The sequence below is a fragment of the Lepus europaeus genome, chromosome 16 (genome assembly GCF_033115175.1).
Source record: "Lepus europaeus isolate LE1 chromosome 16, mLepTim1.pri, whole genome shotgun sequence".
Lineage (NCBI taxonomy): Eukaryota > Metazoa > Chordata > Mammalia > Lagomorpha > Leporidae > Lepus > Lepus europaeus.
Genome location: NC_084842.1, coordinates 60,081,280 through 60,101,647, shown reverse-complemented (window position 1 = coordinate 60,101,647; position 20,368 = coordinate 60,081,280). Strand labels below are relative to the sequence as shown.

Sequence of the window (20,368 nt, the reverse complement as noted above, 5' to 3'; positions counted from 1 at the left end):
CTCTTTCCATACTCCTCTACTGGGGCCCCCAAATTTTTTTAGGGTATGTGAATGTGATGTACTCTTACAGAGCAAATAGGAGGCAGGAAATAGCAAAGGATATAGGAGAAAATGCCAGGGTCAGGTCAGGAGCTTCCCACGTCTTCCCTTCCCAGCTCAGCGTGAGCCAGATGGAAGCCTGGGAGAGCCGAGGGAGGGAGGACTGCAGAGCCTGTGAAATGCCCAGAGAAAAGCGAACATGTTTGCAGCTGGGACTAACATCAGTTACCTTAGAACATCTGCACTGAAGGGCCAAAAACACTCACGAATTTTCACTTTGCTTTTCACTTCTTACAACTTAAAGCACTGTTATGTCCTGCACAGAGCTGTGATAGCGCCACAGGCTGCTGAATTCCTGGACTTGTGAGTTTTCTAGATAGGAGCTGGTATTCGTTGTGCACGTCGGTGGTTTCACTGCTGCTATGGAAGTAGGTGGTGCCTATGGCTCCGAAGGAGTTACTGCACGCGCCGTCAGCTGGCTGCGGCTGTTCAAGGACCCTCAGAGGCAATGACAGGCCGATGGCTCCAGATTCCTTCTCATCCCCAGGATGCTCGGAGCTGACTCACTCTCGCTCGTGGGCTGCCCTGTAGAAGAGTTGCAATTTTGTGGCTCTCCCTCTTCCTACTTTCACTGTTTGTTTTTGCCCCGGTAGTATTTAACGCTGGAGAACTGTTAAGTTTTAAGCCTCAGGATAGACCGTAAAGTGTTGTTCTCTTCTGTTGGAGTGGGAGCCCCGGAGGGTCTGATGATTTCTGCTTTGTTGACTGTGGTGTCCAAGCACTGACTATCCCAGAGTGCATTCTGCTGGAGGTGGGAGGGCTTTTTTTTTTTTTTTTTTATGTAATTAATCTATCTTGGCTTGCATGTGTTAGATGAGGCAAAACCCCCTATCCATCCACTGCTTCCTCCATCAGAAGATTTGGATCTCATCTATAAGGGGGACGTCGCCTTATGTAACTGCTGGGGCTTGGGTCTTCTGTCACATTCCTACCCCTGCGTTTTGAACCCAGGTCAAGCACTACAGGAGCATCCCATGACAGGACAGCGAGGGTGTCTGGAATGCAACTCCTGGAGTCTTACCCTTGCTTCCTCCGCATAATGGCTGTGACCCCTTGGGAAAGCTATTTAACTTCTCAACTTTGGTCTCTATTTTTTAAAAATTTATTTATTTGAAAGGCAGAATGACAGAGGAAGATGGAGAAACAGAGAGAGATCTTCCATCTGCTGGTTCACTCCCCAAATGACTGCAACAACCGGGGCTGGGCCAGCCCGAAGCCCGGCACCAGGAACTCCATCCAGGTCTCCCATGTGGGTGGCAGGGGCCAGGCCCTGGGTTGTCTTCTGCTGCTTTCCCAGGCTCGTTAGTGCGGAGCTGGATCAAAAGCTAAACAGCTGAGACTCAAACTGCCAGTCTGATACGGGATACTGGTGTTATGAGTGGTGGCCCAACCTGCTGTGCCACTACACCAGCACCCGACTTTTACCTCTTAAAAGCTGTTAGGCATTGATTACATTTGCATTTTAAAATATTTTGTGCTTAAATTTATAAAAAGTTTTGAATTTAGTGCCTGTTATCTAGCAGACACTTAACCATATTTATTATTAAAGTAGCAACTCAATAAATATTTGTTCATGGAATGATAAATTAATCTTTCATGTCTCAAGCTCATAATCTATAAATAAAGAACTTTAGCCATATGATTATAACTTTTCCATTCTCATATCTGTGGACTTAGTTATGAAGATGTTAGTAGTTTTGATAAATTCTGATTCTGTCTATTACTACTTTTTTCAGGGTTATTGTGAGGGTATAAAATGTCAAATTCGAAATTGAAATAAGTCAAACAAATTGAACAAAAAAAAGAGACCAAAAAGGAAAATGTTTCAAAGTCACCCTAAGTTTATCCACTGATAAACTGGTCTTTGATTTAAAGCTTTGTGGCATAGCCAGGTAGGCCACCGCTCGGTATGTCAGCATCCTGTTTCAGGGTGCCATTGGAGTCCTGGCTACCCTGCTTGCCATCCAGCAAGGTGCTCCCTATCAGAGCACCTGTAAGGCAGCAGATGATGGCCCGAGTTCTTGGGATCCTGCTACCCATGAGAGGGACCATGATGGAGTTTCTGGCTTCAGACTTTAACCTGACCTAGCCCCAGCTGCTGAGGGCATCTGGGGAGTGAATCAGCAGGTGGAAGATCTCTCTCTTCTCTGTCTCACCCTTTCTCTGTCCTTTGCCTTTCAAATAGATACATAAACCTACAAATAAATAAAGTGTGTATGGTCAGCAAGAGTCATAGCTTGCAGCTTCCTTGAAGGTCTTTAACATCTCCATGGCAGTCATTAATCTTCTTGTTTAAATATCTCTTTGTCAATGAACACAAACTCTTCCCTTGTGACATTGCTTTGCCTGTGATGCCCTAGGGCCTAGGATATGAAAGCATTAAGAAAATATAAGCCAGGCCAACAGCCAAACAAAAATCACTGAGTAAAAGCTCTGTTTAGTTATTAGGTTATACTCCTCTCTGAACTGATTCACTGAATAGTTTTGTTCCTAAATAATTGTTATATCAAACAATAATTGATAGAAAATTAAGATACAGAATGTGTGATTTTTTTTAAAAGATTTATTTGTTTATTGGAAAAGCAGAGTTACCGAGAGGCAGAGGCAGAGGCAAAGAGAAAGGTCTTCCATCCGCTAGTTTACTCCCCAAATGGCCACAACAGCCAGAGCTGGGCCTATCTGAAGCCAGGAGCCAGGAGCTTCTTCCAGGTCTCCCATGTGGGTGCAGGGGCCCAAGCACTTGAGCCACCTTCTACTGCTTTCCCAGGCCATAGCAGGAAGCTGGATCAGAAGTGGAGGAGCCAGGTCTCAAACCAGCGCCCATATGGAATGCCAGCACTGCAGGCCTTGGCTTTGACCTGCTATGCCACAGCAATGGCCTCCAGAATGTATGATTTTCTACAAATCAAATACAAAAACAAAAAGACAACCTTATAGAAAGATGGGTATTAAGGGAACAAGCAACATACAGAAGAAGAAATGCAAATAACCATTTAGTATATGGGAAAATAGACAAATTCATAAGCAAAGGAAAAGGAAAGGACAGACAGATTAAAGAAGGAAAATAACATTTCTACTCATTGGATTTGCACAACTTCAGTATTTGATAACGCCAGGGCTACTGAGGGTGTGAGGAAACAGGAATGCAGATGCTGCTGGGAGGAGTCCTGTAGAGGGACAGAGCCAAGGGCAGTGCGGTTGAGGGTGGGAGTGCCCTTGACTCAGTGTCTGTTCCCTCCCAAGTTCATGTGTTGAAGCGCTGACCCCCAGTGGTTACTGTTAGGAGGGGGCCCTTTGGGAGGTCATCGGTCATGAGTGTGAGACATTCATGATGAGATTAGTGTCCCCGCAAACAGGAACACATGACAGCTTGCCTTCTCCCCCTCTCCCCTCTGAGGATACATCAAGAACACAGCCATCTGCAAACCCGGAAGTAGATCTTCAGTGGATGCTGAATCTGCCAGCATCCTAATCTTGAATTTCTCAGCCTCCAGAATGGTGAGAAGTAAATGTTTGTTGTTTAAGCCACCCAGTATATGGCAACTTGTTACAATGGGGCCTGGACTAAGATCTCAGCAGTGTGCACAAGTGGACAACTACTGGGGTGTTGTTGCTATGACAGAAAACAAGAAGAGGGGCTGGCACTGTGGCTCACTAGGCTAATCCTCCGCCTGTGGCACCAGCACCCCGGGTTCTAGTCCTGGTTGGGGGGCTGGGTTCTAGTCCCGGTTGCTCCTCTTCCAGTCCAGCTCGCTTCTGTGGCCTAGGAGGGCAGTGGAGGATGGCCCAAGTGCTTGGGCCCTGCACCCGCATGGGAGACCAGGAGGAAGTACCCAGCTCCTGGCTTCAGATCAGCACAGCGCCAGCCGTGGCAGCCATTAGGGGAGTGAACCAACGGAAGGAAGACCTTTCTCTCTATCTCTCTCTCACTGTCTACAACTCTCTCTCTCTCTCTCTCTCTCTCTCTCTCTCTCTCTCACTGTCTAACTCTGCCTGGCAAAACAAAAACAAAAACAAAACAAGAAGGGAAAAATATTAATGTCCATCAAAAGAGAATAAATCATTAAACCAAGAAATACAAAATTGGCTATTTCACAAAATAACACTTTCCAGCAGTTAAAATAACACAATGCTGAATATAAGAGAAAAAACTCTAGGGGCTGCTATTGTGCTATAACGGATTAAGCCGCCACCTGTGGCCCCAGCATCCCAAATTGGCACCAGTTCATATCCTGGCTGCTCCACTTCCAATACAGCTCCCTCTCAATGGCCTGGGAAAAGCAGCAGAAGGTGGCCCAAATACCTGGGCCCTTGCCACTCACAGGGGAGACCCAGATGATGCTCCTCACTCCTAGCTTCAGCCTGGACCAGCCTTGGCCATTGTGGCCATCTGGGGAGTAAACCATCAGATGGAAGACCTCTCTCTCTGACTCTCCCTCTCTCTCTGTAACTCTGACTTTCAAAGAAATAAATACATACATCTTTAAGAAGAATATAATAGTGTGGACATAAATATAAAGACTATGGTACTATGGGAAAAAAGATTCAAAGGCACAAGATATCACTTTATCTTGCTTGAGACTTGATCCCTGTGGGGTTAGTATCTTAAAACAGAGGGAGTAGGATACACCCAGTGCAGACGCAGGTTACCTCTTGAGATGGAGGGAACTCTATAAGCAACATCTGTGTCTTTAAAAAAAATACACAAATGCACATAGGCACACATATCTAAAACTCTTCCCAAGTGGTGGTGCTGCGTCAGCGTCTCTGTTTGTTTCCTGTTGCTATAACACAGTGCCAGAGACCAGGGAACTCAACAAAGAACAGAGGTTTGTTGAGTTCCTGTGGAGGCCGGGGAGTCCTGTATATCAGGTGGCCGCCTCTGGTGAGGGTCTCCTTGCTGCTTCAATTCTTGATGGAAATCAGAGGGCCAGTGGCACCTGTGGAGGAGAGAAAAGGGGGCCCACCTCTTCTACACCTAAGTGGTACCTGTCAGAAGGGCCTTCATTCCTTCATGAGGGGCTCCACCCCTGTGGCCCAAACACCTGCCCCCAAGCCCCACTTTCCAACACTACCCAAGCTTCCACATGTATCTGGGAGGCACAAACTATGTATTCAAACCATGGCAATGGGCATCTGCCATATGCTGCTTAATTTGGGGGCAGGAGGGAGAATTTTATAATTAAAACAAAGGTGCTACAATTAAAAGTACAATTAAAAGCAACATGAGGGGCCAGCACTGTGGTGCAGTGGGTAAGCTGCCGCCTGCAGTGCTGGCATTCCATATGGGTGCCAGTTCGAGTCCTGGCTGTCCCACTTCCAATCCAGCTCTCTGCTGTGGCCTGGGATAGCAGTAAAAGATGGCCCAAGCCTTTGGGCCCCTGCACCCACATTTGGGAAGAAGCTCCTGTAGGAAGCTCCTGCTCCTGATTGGAGAGTGAAGCAGCGGATGGAAGACCTCTCTCTCTCTCTCTCTCTCTGCCTCTCCTCTCTCTGTGTAACTCTGACTTTCAAATAAATAAGTAAATAAATCTTTTTTTTAAAGCACAACATGAGATTTTACTCCTTTGCAGAGTAGCGCTGCCCTCTCTCCTCTTTTACTCTCTCGTTGCTTCTTTCTGTTTGGCAGTTGGGTGCCTGCTTATGCCTCCAGGTCATCTTCAAAGAGCTCAGTGCTGGGTTAGGGACCTTCTTTGCATGCTTTCCTGGAACCCTCTCTTCTCCTTCTTGCTGCACTTGTTATCTGGTGGTACTGCTTCCTGTTTACTTGCTGTGTGTCACCACTGGACCGTAAGATGTTCCTCTAGGTGCAGGTGGTTTGTTTGCTGGAGCATCCTCAGGGAACCATGTGCAATGGTGTGCATTAGACGGTTAATGAATGACAGCCTGAAGGAATGGATGCTTCTATGGCTTAAGTTCAGTGCTGTGTGTACAGTGAGCCAGGTCTAGATACGTGACATCACCACTTGATGCATGGAACTATAGCCCCAGAGGTGCTGTGTGCCCCTTTCTTGGATTCTGCCCATGGGCTTCCTGTAGGTGATGCTGAAGTTTGTTCAGGATCCAGTGACACATCCTGCTCTAGAGTCGGGCTCCCTGCAGGCTTTGTAGGAGTCAAACACCATGCGATTGAATTTCCTGGGCACTGGGAGGTCAAGGTCCTCCAGTCCACCTGCCAGCCACTGTTCCTGCCTCCCCCACATCCAGCAGCTGAGGCCCTGCTCTGTCCCTGATTCGGGTCAGTCTGACTTGAGGCCCACCAGGATGACTTCCTTTCCTTCTTAGTAGCCCCTGGCCTGGCTGTACACTTGAGAAGGGCCCCATGGCCTCAGACCCACAGAGACTTGCTTGCACCTCTTCTCTTTGCCTCTTCTTCCTTCCTCTCTCATTCATTCATTAGAAACTACTGCCAGGTCTAGCCCACCATCATCAGCTCCAGATAGCCCCAGCTCAGCCCTGAGCCCCATGAGTGAGGCTGAAGCCCCTCCTGACAAAGCCTGCTGTGGGCTGGGAGCTGCTGGAGCCTGGTGGTCTCTCATGGCCTCACCAGGTCGCTGACATCACAGAGCACGAAGGCCTGAGCTTAGAGCAGTGAGGATGTGTTTCCAGGGTTTCTGGCAGGTGGCCCATGCAGCCACAGCATCTCAGAAGAATCTACCTCTATCCAGGCATGACCTGCGGTGATTGACCTCACCTATCCAAACCTCAGTTTCCTCATCTGCAAAATGGGATAAAGAATAGCTGGCAGCAGGATTTTAAGATCATCTGTAGGGCTGGGAGGTGAAGTGGGTACGTGGGCAGTGTGCCTAGTTTTGCTCTTTCCGGCTGGCAGCTTCTGTCTCCCGCTCCAAAACAGACAAGCATATTTCCTGCCTCATGCACCATGCATGCTTAGAACAATGCCTGGTGCAGAGTGGGTGCTGTCCAAACCCTGGCTGCTCTGGCGGTATTTGCCATAGTAAGCACTCGATGCATGTTACAATCTACAACTATGATCGATACTGATGAGGACTAATGAGATCACACATGGTGACACCTGTATGCGGTGAGTGTTTAGTGGATGGTGCTTTCTCCTCTCTTAACCTTGGATCTTGGAAGAGGAAGCTTAAACATGTTAATTTATTTGACTGGTAGAGAAAGAGAGAGAGAAAGAAGAGTGTGCTCCCATCATTGGTTCACTCCCTGTGGCCCAGGCTAGTCCAGGGAGCCAAAGGTCAGAGCAGGGAACTCAATCTAAGCCTCCCACATGGGTGGAGGAACCTGGTTACTTGAACCTTCGCTGCCATCTCCCAGGGTCTGCAGCAGCAGGAAGCTGGAATCTGGAGTCAGAGCCAAGTATCAAGCCCAGGCGCCCGGATGTGGGACACGGGCATCTTCACTGCTAGAGCAGTTCCTTAATGCATTTAATCGAGAACAGGAACTGATACTCTGCAGCCTTATTTATTTATTTATTTTTTTGACAGGCAGAGTGGACAGTGAGAGAGAGAGACAGAGAGAAAGGTCTTCCTTTGCCGTTGGTTCACCCTCCAATGGCCGCTGCGGCTGGTGCGCTGTGGCCGGCACACCGCACTGATCCGATGGGAGGAGCCGGGTTCTTATCCTGGTCTCCCATGGGGTGCAGGAGAAACATATGTTTCAGTTCAGAGAAAAAGTTACTTTTTGGTAATGTTTTGGTGAAATTAATACTATGTAAAGTGATGTTTTTTAATGTTTCCATTATAAATGATAATAAAATGCCTACATTTAGCTTTAACTGAGGGTGTGGATGTCAAAAACTTCTGACTCTCAATTTTTACTGTGTTTTCTCTTATGAGCTCATTACTGCTGGGTTTTTCCATAAATTTGAAACATGTGTATGGTACTTTGGAAAGAAGATTATTTGCTTAAACTTTATAGACTGAGCTAAAAATAGAGAAACACGGTTTCTATTTTTGGAATGTCTTAAAACCTAAAAAGTGAACATGATTACTGTACATATTAAAGAAAAATATTAAGGGAACAGATATTTAACTAGCAAGTCTAATTTAGCTGATTTTGAAATGCCATAAGCACTTTGATAAACTATTATTTTTTTTAAAAAGATGGTGCATTTGTTTATTTGCTTACTTATTTGAGAGGCAGGATGTCAGAGAGAGAGGGAGAAATGAAAGAGAATTTGCTTCTCCTGATTCACTCTTCAAATTGCTGCAACAGCCTGGACAGGGTCAGGCCCTAGCCAGGATCCATAACTGCACCCTGATCTCTCACATAGGCGGCAGGGGCCCAAGCACCACAGCCATGACCCACTGCCTTCCCAGGCACACTAGTGAGGAGCTGGGACTTAAATCCACACTCGGATATGGGATGCTGGCTTTGCAAGCGGTGGCCTCATGTGTAAGATGTATGTGAAATATAAAGGAATGTTATGTTTAGACAGCTTCCATCCCCAAGATATTTTATTATGTACATTTGAAGATTCTTTTTTTTTTTTTTTTAAATCTGTAACCCAAAACACTGATTGTCCCAAGCATTTCGAATAAGGGCTACTCAACCTGTAAAATGTTCTTTGACTCATCACCTGAACTTGGGCCCACCCCAAATAAGTCCTCTCCAAATTTGTCCTATTTTCTCCTACATCCCCACCCGCTTCATTCATCAATTTATTGAGCACCATTTCCTTGGAAGTGAGTTTTCAAATAGTCTTGCCACCAAAGATTCCATTTTCAATCCAAGAGGATTTACCACGTGCGTGTGTCCTTGAGAGAAAGCAAGTGATATGGACAGGTGGGCAGGCTGGAGGGGTGGGGCAGGGATAGGGGGAGCAGGAGTGTGAATGAACCTTGGGAGGAATTTCTGAACAAGGTGAGTGTTTGGCCTAATGGTTGGGATGCCCGGGATGAATCCCTGTGTCCCTGGAAGGACTCTAGTAGCTGGGTCCCTGCCACCCATGTGGGAGATGTGGGTTCCCAGCTCCCAGCTTCTGCCTCCAACCCAGAGCCATTGTGGGCTCCCTGGGGAGAGAACTGGCAAATGGAAGCTCTGTCTCTCTGTGTATCTCTGTGTGAAAGGGGGAGAGGGAGAGAGGAAGCAGGTGGCAGGGGCTGGTATTGCTGGTGTGCACCATCTCCGCTCAGTGACAAGGACAGGAATTTACCAGAGAACCTTGGATGAGTCACGGCTTGGCTTACAGAGTAAAGGCAACAAATGGAGCACAGTCTTCCTGCCAGACATAGCAACTCATAAAAAGGGAGAGGGAACTATCATGTCACGTCGTGGAGGCGTACCCATTCTGGAATTAGTTTTGGTGAGCACACAATCTTCTCTTTGATCTTAACTGTTCTTCCTGTCGTATTTTGTGTATCTGCTCTGAGCCTGAGGTCACCAGCCCGTCATTTCTGACTTCTGTGTTTGAAACAGGTCGTACCCATTGTTACTCCAATAACAAGCATTGCTGCTGCTGCTCCCGCCAACGACACTAACATTTGCTCAGTGGTTACTGTATGCAAGGGTTTAGGCTCAGTGCTTAATGGGCATCGTCTCATTTAATCCTAAAGTGGCCCATGTATTTATTTGAAGGCAGAACGAGAGAGACAGACAGAGATCTTCCATCCACTGGTTCATTCTTTAAATGCCCACAATTGGCCCTGAGTTGGAGGTAGAAGCCAGGAGCTGGGAACCCAATCCACAAAGAGTAGCAAGGAGCTAGCTGCTTGAGCCGGCACCTGCCATCCCCCAGGGTGTGCATTAGCAGGAAGCTGGATTGGAAGCCGAGGTGGGACTCAATCCTAAGCACTATGATATGGAATGCAGACTCCCAAAGGGCAGCTTAACCCACCTCAAGCTCACCCATTGAAGTGCTGGGTCCAATATGATAAGGGGAACTAATTTACCTAAAGTTGTTCAAACATCATCACCTATAAGGATTTTTTTTTTTTAAATCAAGATACAAGTCACACACCATAAAATTTAGGCTTTTAGTATATCTGCAAAGTTGTGCACCCATCATCTCTGTCAAATTCCAAAACATTTTAACCACTGCTAAAAGGAATCTTGTACACCTTAGCAGCCTCTATTTTTTCCTTCCTTTCAGCTCCTTCTTTATTTTTTTTTTTAAGATTTATTTATTTGTTTGAAAGTCAGAGCCACAGACAGAGGCAGAGAGAGAGAGAGAGAGGTCCTCCATCCTCTGGTTCACTCCCCAGATGGCTGCAACGGCCGGAGCTGCACTGATCCAAAGCCAGGAGCCAGGAGCTTCCTTCAGGTCTCCCATGTGGGTGCAGGGGCCCAAGGACTTGGTCCATCTTCCACTGCTTTCCCAGGCCCCAGCAGAGAGCTGGATCGGAAGTGGAGCAGCTGGGACTCGATCTGCCGCCCATATGGGATGCCAGCACAGCAGGTGGTGACTTTACTAGGAAACCCCTCAGCTCCGGTCTCAGCAACTCCTTTGTCTCCGTGCATGTGTCTGCTCTGGACAGTTCCTGTGAACAGAGCCCCATGGTATTTGGTCTTTTCTGATTGTCTTCTTTAAATTAGAGCGACGGTTCCAAAGTCTGTTCATGCCATGGCATGTTCTGCGCTGCCTTTCGTTGATTGACAAGTAAGATTCCATTGTACGGATCTGCCACATTCTGTTCATTGCCACATCGGTTGGGGGAGGTGAGCCTTGTTTCCGTGTCTTAGCTACTGTGAATCACGCTGCTGTGAGCATTCATAGACAAGTCTTTGCATGGGAATATGTTTTCAAGTCACAGAGCGGGATTTGTAGGCTTGGCTTTCCTGGATTCGGTATTATCCTTAGTGAATGTTTTCTTCTGGAAACAAACTTTTATGCCCGTAAGGGATGATGATGTAACATCAGGCTACCACTTAAGTGTGCAGCATCTCAGCCCTGACTTCCGTCCTGTCTCCTCCGCCAGAAGGCCTGATTTCCAGCCACAAACAGGAATCCTTCAAGCCGCCTTTGTGCTCGCTGGAAAACCTTCCTCCTCACCAGCCCCGAAGTCTCCCAGCCAGCAAGCTGATTCTTCCTCTGCAGCCTGAAGTTGCCTCTCCCTCCTGGGGGAGCTCCTGGAAGCCTCACCTGGGTCCTCTCCACTTCTCTTCCTGCTTGAGCTTCCCTGCTTCTCTGTGGGCCTTGGGAGCACGGGATCCAGAGCTGCCTTTGCTCCTCCCCGCAGCACCAGTAGGTGCTAATGAATATTCATATTTGTGAGCGGGAATACATTCCTGATGTGTTGCCAAGTAGTTCTGATTCACTTGGAACACAGTTGAGTTTCCGGGTAGACGTCAGATGACAATGGCTCTATTTTTAATCAGGTCCTATGGTGGGGAGGGACAAGCCGAGTGAGGTCATTGCAGGCTTTGGCCCGCCTCCTGGCCTCGCTGCCCTCCACCTTTGAGTCAGTGCACAGTGCCCTGACTGGCATCTTCTGAACTCTCAGGAGGCCCTGCTGTCCTCAATTCTTGCTCCTCCTCAAACAAGGAACTTGACAGAAGAGCTAGGTGGGGGTGTCAGGCTTAGGAGGGAAGCAATGCTTCTAGGTCATTCTTTGGGGAGGGGGTCTTTCCTTAATATCTCAGGAAAACTGAGATGGTGAGGTGTGAAAGCATGGTTCCTTAGAAAGACAGCTGTCGGGGCCAGAGCTGTAGTGTAGCGGGTTAAACCGCTGCCTGTAGTGCTGGCATCCCAAATGGGCGCCAGTTTGAGTCCCTGCTGCTCCACCTGAACCAACTCTCTGCTATGGCCTGGGAAAGCAGTAGAGGATGGCCAAGTCCTTGAGCCCCTGCACCTGTGTGGGAGACCCAGAAGAAGCTCTGGAACCCTGGCTTTGGATTGGCTCAGCTCCGGCTGTTGCGGTCAATTGGGAGTGAACCAGTGGATGGAAAATCTTTCTCCCTCCCTCCTCTCTCTGCCTCTCCTTCTCTCTCTGTGTAGCTCTGACTTTCAAATAAATATATAAATCTTTTTTTTAAAAAAAAAAAGGAAAGAAAGACAGTTCTGTAGGGACATTCATATTTAGATCACTATAGGTGTATAGGGGCAGTCTATTTCTCTGCACATAACCTTTTTTTAAAAGATTATTTATTTAAAATAGAGAGAGAGAGAGATCTTCCACCCACTGGTTTACTCACCAAATGACCACAATGGCCAGGGCTTGTCCAGGCTGAAGCCAGGAGCCCAGAACTCTATCAGGGTCTCCCACATGGGTGGCAGGGGCCCAGTACTTGAGCTGTTATCTGTTGCTTTCTCAAGGACATTATCAGGAAGCCGGACTGGAAGTGGAGCAGCTGGGACTCAAACCAGCACTCCAATAAGGGATGCTGGTGTTGCAAGTGGCAGCTTAACCCAGTGTACTGCAACACCTCTCCCTAGGTCATGTATTCAAGCTCTAAGTAAGCTCAGAGGCCAATACCAGGAATGACCTCTCTGCTTGCATTTAGGCAGCTGGGTGGAATGTTCCACTGACTGCACGTGCCTTCTCCAAGATGCCAGTCTGCTTATTCCTTATCGTATCACCCCTGGCTCTCTCCACACATTTACATAACCTGCCTGCCCCCCACCCGGGGTCTCTGAGAATTTGACCCTGGCCCCCGAACAGCTAAATTACCCACCCTCAATTACAGGTGAGTCTGAGAGACGAGTGGGGCTGGGAACTATCCGGTCTTTGAGTCAGAATTTTCTCTGTAGATGTTCTCAGTGCTGGGTGCCAGAGTCATCTGGGAGTGTTAAAGTTACCAGTGCCTCCTGTACATACAAAGGGACTTCAACAAGTTCATGGAAAATAGAATTTAAAAATACTTATTTTGGTGCGAGTTGTTGAATTCCATTCACAATTCTTTCAAAATATGCATTTTTTAATGGAACTTTTGGAAGACCCCTCATACAGTTCTTCCATAGAGGGGCATACAGTTTCTTGGGGGAAAGGTAACATTTTTTGGAGGAGAGGCAAATGGTACTTTCAGGAAATGGCTTGAGTGCAGGATGAGTTGGATTGTCTGATGCTAACAGCTTTCCTTTAATGAAATTCCAAATTATAACAGAGAATTCCTTTGTGCAGGATGACTCTAAGTTACATGTTGGCTGTGAATTAAAATAAGATCTTTAATGTGTATTTCTTTAAGTACTTGACGCTAGAGCTCTATATGTTACTATCAAGTTCATGCAATGGAAAACCCCTACCTTCCCGTGAAATCAGCAATTCTGCTCACTCTGGAATCAGGTCAGGAGACCTCCGAGAGCTGAAAAAATCCTTCAACTCTGGGCAGCTTCAAACCAGGGCCTGGGGGGTGCCCCTTTCCTGGATGAGGTGTAGAATTGCAGCCAGGTTTCAACAATGAAGCCTCCATGTTGCTATTTCACTTGCTGTATGCTTCCTTCTATTGTAACTGTTACATTCAGGGTTTGGTCTGATTTTTTTTTTTTTTTGGCAAGAAATACAGTTTTTATTCTCCTAATGTAATTTCTCCTTTTGTAGCCTTGCTATCTTCTGTAGCAGAAGTTTTTCTAATTACATCAGTTTCTTGAGTCAGATTCAGGATTTTTTAAAAAAGATTTATTTATTTATTTGAAAGGCAGAGTTATAGAGAGGCAGAGGGAGAGAGAAAGAGAGAGAGAGAGAGAGAGAGAGAGAGAGAGAGAGAGAGAGAGAAAGAGAAGTCTTTAATCTGCTGGTTCGTTCCCCAAATGACCGCAATGGCTGGAGCTGGGCTGACCCAAAGCCAGGAGCCAGGAGCTTCTTCCAGGTCTTCCATGCGGGTACAGGAGCCCAAGGACTTGGGCCACCTTCCACTGCTTTCCCAAGGCCATAGTAGAGAGCTGGGCCGGAAATGGAGCAGCTAGCACCCGTATGGGATGCTGGCACTGCAGGCAGGTGGCGGCTTTACCCCTTATGCCACAGCACTGGCTCCCTTATCTTTACTTTTTAAGACCAATGTTAGTGAATCTCAAACTTTGCTGTGCACACTGGCCACCTGGAATTACAGGAAAGCGATGTTTCTGATTCAGCAGGGCGAGGCCTGAGCTTCTGGCGTGTATAACAAACTGCCAGTGAATATGGAGGCTGCTGGTCCAGGGACCACACTTGGAGTGGTAAGGTCTACTAGAGACCTGAGGGTTTCCACTTTCCTGGAGCTGCCAGCCTTTCCCTGTATACTTGCTTAGGAAAGTGATGCACTAAGAGCGACAGGTTTGGTTAAGTGGGACTACAAACGCTTAAACGGCTGGAAGAACAGCGCTTCTTGAGACGTTCCCACTGATCCCACTGCTGACCTTCCTGTGCATCCCAACCAGAGGCTGGAGGAAGAGATGCCTGCCATGGGTCCGTCCCCCCTCCCCCCAATTCTTTCCTTGGCCCGGGAGTCACCTCCTCCCCAGCTAGGCTCTTGTTTGTAGTGGGTGTGTTGGGATGTCCATCTGAGATTATCTGATTTATACGGAGACTTGTTTTGGGACACATCCTCTATCTTGGGTCCCTTGTGCCTGCCATTTGGTAGTCACTGCTAAGGATGATAGATTAGCCAGGAACTGAGACTGGGAGTCCAACAGCTCTCAGGACTGGAAGCACCATTGGAATGAGCTTCGAAGTAGGGCCCAGTGTTGGGACCACTGCAGCCATAGCTTCACTGAAACCAGAGACCTGGGGGGCAGAGACAGCCAGGAAAGATGGGCCTGGGTCTCTGACCCCCAGATACGGCTTGTTTCCACGCTTCGCTGTAAGCTGCAATAGGTAACAGATGCTCCCCATGGGGATTGAGCATCAACATTTCCTACTGGCTCATCACCAAGAGAATGCGTCACCCATATGACATAAGGAAAAGACAAGCTGAGTTCTTGGGCCGGGCTGGCCATTTGACCCGACACCTCCATCGCACAGCTCCTACCACCTTTGGACTTTGGTTTTTTCAAACGTCAAATTCAGGAGCGTTTGAAACTCAGCCCAACCTTTGCAGCCATAAAGGGGCCAGGCCTTCCCAGCGCAGCGGGGCCGTCCGTGCTGGTGAGTGAAGTCACTCTGCTTACCTCTGCCCCGTGTCTGGTCTCCGTGGCTGCGCGTCCCGGGGTCCAGGAAAACCAGCTCTGATTACGTAAAGGGATCAGGGGCCCGGGGTGGGGGAACACTGACCCTTTTGTTCCCAGCAGCCCACAGCGTTGAAGAAGGAGCCGCCACAGGGGTGCGGGGGACCCCTGGAAGCCAGGGCGGGCTTCCATCAAACCATCAAACCCCAGGGCTAGGAGCTCCTGGAGGTCGGCCCCCGACAGGCGGGGACCCCCGGGCGCTCCAACTTCCCGCCCGCAGCGGAGCGCGGGATGGGCGGGCCGGGGGCGGGGCCGGCCGCGCTCCATCCCCTTCCCTCCCCTCCCCTGCCTTCCCCGGCCCCCTCCCCGCGCTCTCCCCTCCCACTTCCCCTTCTCGGCCCGGCCGCGGGCCGGCGCGACCTCCCGGGGCAGGGCCGAGCGGGGAGGAGCCCGCCGCCGCCGCCGCCACCTCCGCCGCCGCGGGGGGAGCGATGCCCCGGCCCCGCCGCGCCCCGAGCCCGCCCCCGGCCGTCCGCGGGCCCACGGGCCGGCGGCGGGAGTGAGCGGGAGCCGGCGGGCGAGGAGGCCGCCGCCCGGCCCGCGATGTCACCATTGTTCAGCTGGGTGGCCAAGGTAGGCGGCGCGGGGCGGGCGCCGGTGAGCGGAGCGGGGTTGCCATGCGGAGCCCGCGTCTCGGCAGGCGCGGGGCTGGGAGCTGGTAACCGTCGGGTCGGGTCGGGCCGGGGCCGCGGCGTGGGCCCCGCGCTGCCCAGTCCTCAGCCTTCTGTGCCCGTGCGGGGCCGTGGGCTGTCGGCGCCCCGGCGCCCTCGGCGCTGGCCCCGGGGGCTTCCGTTGATGTAACCGCCCGGTTTCCCAGGGCAGGCGGGGTCTGCGGACGGAGTTGCGCGTGTGAACTTGGGACTTTCTTTTTGTATTTCCAGAAAGTTGTATTTCCAGCACGTGAGCGCGCTCCGGATAGCAGAGCCGGTTCCGCCCGGAGGCACTGGCGCCGGCCGATCGGGCTCGGGGGCGCGGCGGGAGGACCGTGCCCTGCCCGCCCCGGGAGCAGGTGTGCGGGGCTCGGGCGGAGAGAGCCGCTGCGCACCGGGTGGTGGTTCTGCCTCCTCTGGCTGCTTTGTAGTGACGTCCCTGTGAATACCTGAGAACAGCTGCGGCCTCACCTCCTCGCTTCAGTGCTAGGAGCCCGGAGCCCCGGAGCAGATAACGGCGGTTCTTAGACAGCTCCCTCCCAGCACTTCCCCAAACACAGCTGCGGGGCAGATGAGACGACTTGCAGGAGAGTCAGGTGTTTTGTGTCCTTACAAAGTAGTTCTGTGCGGAATCAGAACGGATAGTACTCAGGTTTCCTGGTTTGAAGTTAGGGCTAACGAGCTTCTATAAATAATGCTAAATTTAAAAACTGGTTCACTGTGTTGTCTGGTTATATTTTACTCATTCTGGGTTGAGAATTTGAGTCTACTTTTATTATACTTTGTGTACTGAAAGGGCAAAGAGGAGGGGGAACTGAGACCCATTAAGTGGTCTTATTCCAAAATCAATAAGGAGTAAATTAAAAAACAAACAAAAAAAAACACCTCAGTGCCAGTCCTGTTTTTAAGCTTTATTTACTTTTCCAGAACATACTTAATGTGATGCCACTTGCTGCACGAGTGATGGGTTTGTATGTAGGTTGCTACAGGGGAGACAGCAAAAACACCAGACCAAAGTCTTATTTCAGGAAACACCAGGGCCCTTTATGAGAACGGTCAGCCTTGTCCTAGTGCAGTGATTTTGAAAAGTTGATGTAAATGAACTGTCTGCTGAGAACTTGATTTGCATTCTGAATCGTGTTATTTTAAAATTGTTGAACTCCAGAACAGCAAAAACACTGTGAGATGTTTTTTGGAGCTAAATCTACATATGCCTGTTAGTGTAAGTTTTAAAACGGAGTTATTTTATGTTTCATTGCTAGGTGGTGCAGCTGTTATAAGTTACTTCCTGAAATTGAATCATTTGTATAGACAATGCTATTCCGGGAGATATTTTAGAACATGAAAATGTTCTTTGAAAATTCATTTCTTGGGGTTATCAGTTCTAAAAGGGACTCTCTTTGGGGCCTACTTGGGTGAAAGTGAAGAGACTAGTTGTTAGCACCGTATAAACTAGGGAGTCACAAGGCACAGACAGTGCACACATCTGTGTAATTGCAGAGTGCATTGATATTTGATTTTTAAATGCTTCTTCAGGAGCACACACACACACACACCCCAGCGCTTGCCTCTGGCAGACACTTGCACATCTAGTTTATCAGCTGACTTCTTTTCCATTTTGACTTTTGCAACTGCAGCTCCTGGTAGGGCCGGGGAAGGGAGTGGGCATTGGTTGATGCAGGTGGATACCTGCCTATTGAATGTGTAGAGCAAGTTCCTGGTGTTCTAATGAAGCTGAAACAGAGAAGGGTTTTATTTTAAAGCGATTGTTAAAGAAGATGTGCTTTTTTTTTTTTAATTGGACATGATCTGGGATATTAGGACAAGTGTGCACTGCATTTTAGTTATAAAAGTGCAAGTTCATTAGTCTAGCTGGAACACTTGATTTTTTTAACATCGATTGTAAACGAGAATGAATGTCTCAATATTTGTGATTTTCATACTGAACCCACAGGTATCCCCCCAAACCTGGCAGTTTTGAGGAGGTCTGTTATTTCTCGATGCCTCTGCATGTCTGGAAGTGAGAACAGACAGGACTGCCAAGTAACTTTCAGAATGTATTTGTATTTGTGCCTGCCTGGTATTGCCGGTATCGCGAGGTAGTGGATTTTAAGTGCGTATGTCAGTTTATCAAATACACTGGAAAGTGGAACCTAAAATATAGGCAGATTTGCTGTTTCCAGCGTAAGTACACTTTGACAGTTATGCTCTGTATGCCAGTGCTCATGTGTTCATTCAGCAGCTGTGTGTGTATTAGGTGCTTTCTGTGTACCACGTAATGGTCATGTGTTGGAAGTTAGTTCCCTTTGCACAATAGATTTATCTTCTAAAAAGTCTGCACACCTAAGATCTGTAAGCCAAATATTTAACAATGCAATAAAGGATCTTTTTTATTTTTATTTGTTTTTAAAAACTTGATTGATTTGAAAAGCAGATATTCCATCCTGTGGTTCAACTGCCGGGGCTGGGCCAGGCCGAGTCTCCCATTTGGGTGCAGGGACCCAAGCACTTGCACCATGTTCCCCTGCTTTCCCAGGAGCATTAACAGTGAGCTGGGGCATGGACCAGTGCCCACCGGGCAGCCCAAGTGACAGCTGAACCCACTACACCGTGACACCAATCCCTGGAGACCTAAAGCAGGTGATTGATCACTTGTATTTTAAGTTAAATTGGGTTCTCGCTATTTTGGCCTCAGTTAAAATGTAGATTTGGGGTGGGCCTTGTGGTGCAGTGGGTTAAGCTGCTGCTTGGGTTCCTCTTATTCTGTGTCACAGTGCCTCAGATCAAGTCGTGCCTCCACTTCTCATCCAGCTTCCTGCTAATGCACACTCTAGGAGTCAGTGGGTGATGGCTGAAATACTGGGGCCCCTGCCAGCCAGCCACATGAGAGACCCTGATGAAGTTCCGGGCTTCTGCCTGGTCCATCTGTGGCTGTTGCAGGCATCTGGGGAGTCAACAGTAGATGGAAGATACCTGTCTATCTGTATTATTACCTTTCAAATAAATAAAGATTAAAAAGCCCAGAGGTTTGTAGCCATCATTCATTCTCCAAGTCATGTAACTGTGTTGAACACAGTTGTTTATGGAGCATCACTGTGGGGCTGGCGCTGAGGCGTAGCAGGCTAAGCCTCTGCCTATGGCGCTGGCCTTCCATATGGGCGCTGGTTCTAGTCCTGGCTGCTCCTCTTGCGACCCAGCTGTCTGCTATGGCCTGGGAAAGCAGTAGAAAATGGTCCAAGTGCTTGGGCCCTGTACCCACATGGGGGACCCGGAAGAAGCTCCTGGCTTTGGATCGACTGTTGCAGCCATTTGGGAAGTGAACCAGTGGATGCAAGACCTTTCTCTCTACCTCTCCCTCTCTGTCTGTAACTGTACCTCTCAAATAAATAAATAAAAATATGGCGCATCACTGTACACCGGGTGCTGTTTGTGGAGCTGAACCTTTGCCAGTGAGCAGGCAGACCAAGTTCCTGTTTTTGTGGAGCTCGAACTCTGGACAGGAGAGCCAGCAAAGCAGCCAGCAGATAGACTGGGTACTTGCAGATGGTGGTCAGTGCTAGGAAAGACGTGGGCCAGGTGCCTGGGGGCAGGCGCTGTGGAGGTGGCATTGTAGCTGAGTCGGGGAGGCACGCCTCATGCTCCAGGTGGAGCAGCTGCAGGAAAGCAGGTGTGGCTGCAGCCCAGGGAGCTGGGTGGGCCCTGAAGTCGGAGCCAGGCCCATTAGGGCTCTGCAGGCACAGCGTGGCGCTGGGGTGTGCTCTTAGGCACAGTGGAAAGCCATTAGAGTGATGCGCATTTTGGATGGAAGCAGAGGTTCCACTTAGGAGGCCCTGTGGTTGAGGCAGGGGGTGATGGCGGCAGCTTGCACTTGGGCCATAGGGGCAGAGCTCCAGTGGCGGCTACTTCACTCCTTATCTTCTGAGGTGGAGCCACCCGGTGGCTTTGCTATCCTCTCTGGAATTGGTGCGAATGACCAAGTAGCTAATTGCTTCTTATAGGCAGAGTATAAATGCAACTTGTCCTTTGATCAGCTGCTTCTAACTGCGGCTTTCAGGCCCAATCCTGCCCTGGCTGAGCTTGTTTATTTACTTTGGAGGTTTCCTGCAGGCTGGACCAGCCCACCTCAAGTGCCTCTGACCAGTCGGAGCTGCCCTTCCCCTGCCAGCCGGCACAGCAGCCTTTCTGTGAGGTGCGACTCTCTCTACAGCAAGTTATTTACTTAGGCAGCAGTTCTGCTGTCTTGCTTGGAGTCGGTCCCATGTTGGTTTGTCCTTGAGGTGTGTCCTAATAGGCTGGATTATTAAAAAAAAGTTTGTTTTTTTTTCTCCAGACTCATGTTGCATTTTTAAAGAAGGGTTGTGTATTTGCATTTAAGTGAAATGCTTTTTATTTTTTATTTATTGGTAACACTGAGAGACAGCTTCCATCTGCTGGTTCACTCCTCAGATTCCTGCAGTGGCTGGTGCTGAGCCAGGCCCAAGCCCAGAGCTTGGAACTTGGTATAGATGCCAGCTCCAGAGCAGGTCTCTTAATGAGGAAAAATAAGCAAACAAACTCTTTTTGG

At 48.9% G+C, this 20,368-nt stretch overlaps 1 protein-coding gene across 3 annotated transcripts in view; it reads left to right on the top strand.

Annotated features, from left to right (window-relative positions):
* The window catches only part of TBC1D1 (TBC1 domain family member 1), a 215,215-nt gene that overhangs the window by 61,834 nt on the left and 133,013 nt on the right, over nucleotides 1-20,368 (top strand). Inside the window, exon 1 of one of the 3 annotated variants that reach the window (XM_062212647.1) lies at nucleotides 15,634-15,727. The exons of the other annotated variants lie outside the window; for them this stretch is intronic. Within the exon in view, the coding sequence (XP_062068631.1) occupies nucleotides 15,698-15,727 (30 nt within the window). The 5' untranslated portion in view covers nucleotides 15,634-15,697. Of the gene's footprint in view, nucleotides 1-15,633; nucleotides 15,728-20,368 lie in introns of those variants that run through there. 3 annotated transcript variants of the gene reach the window in all.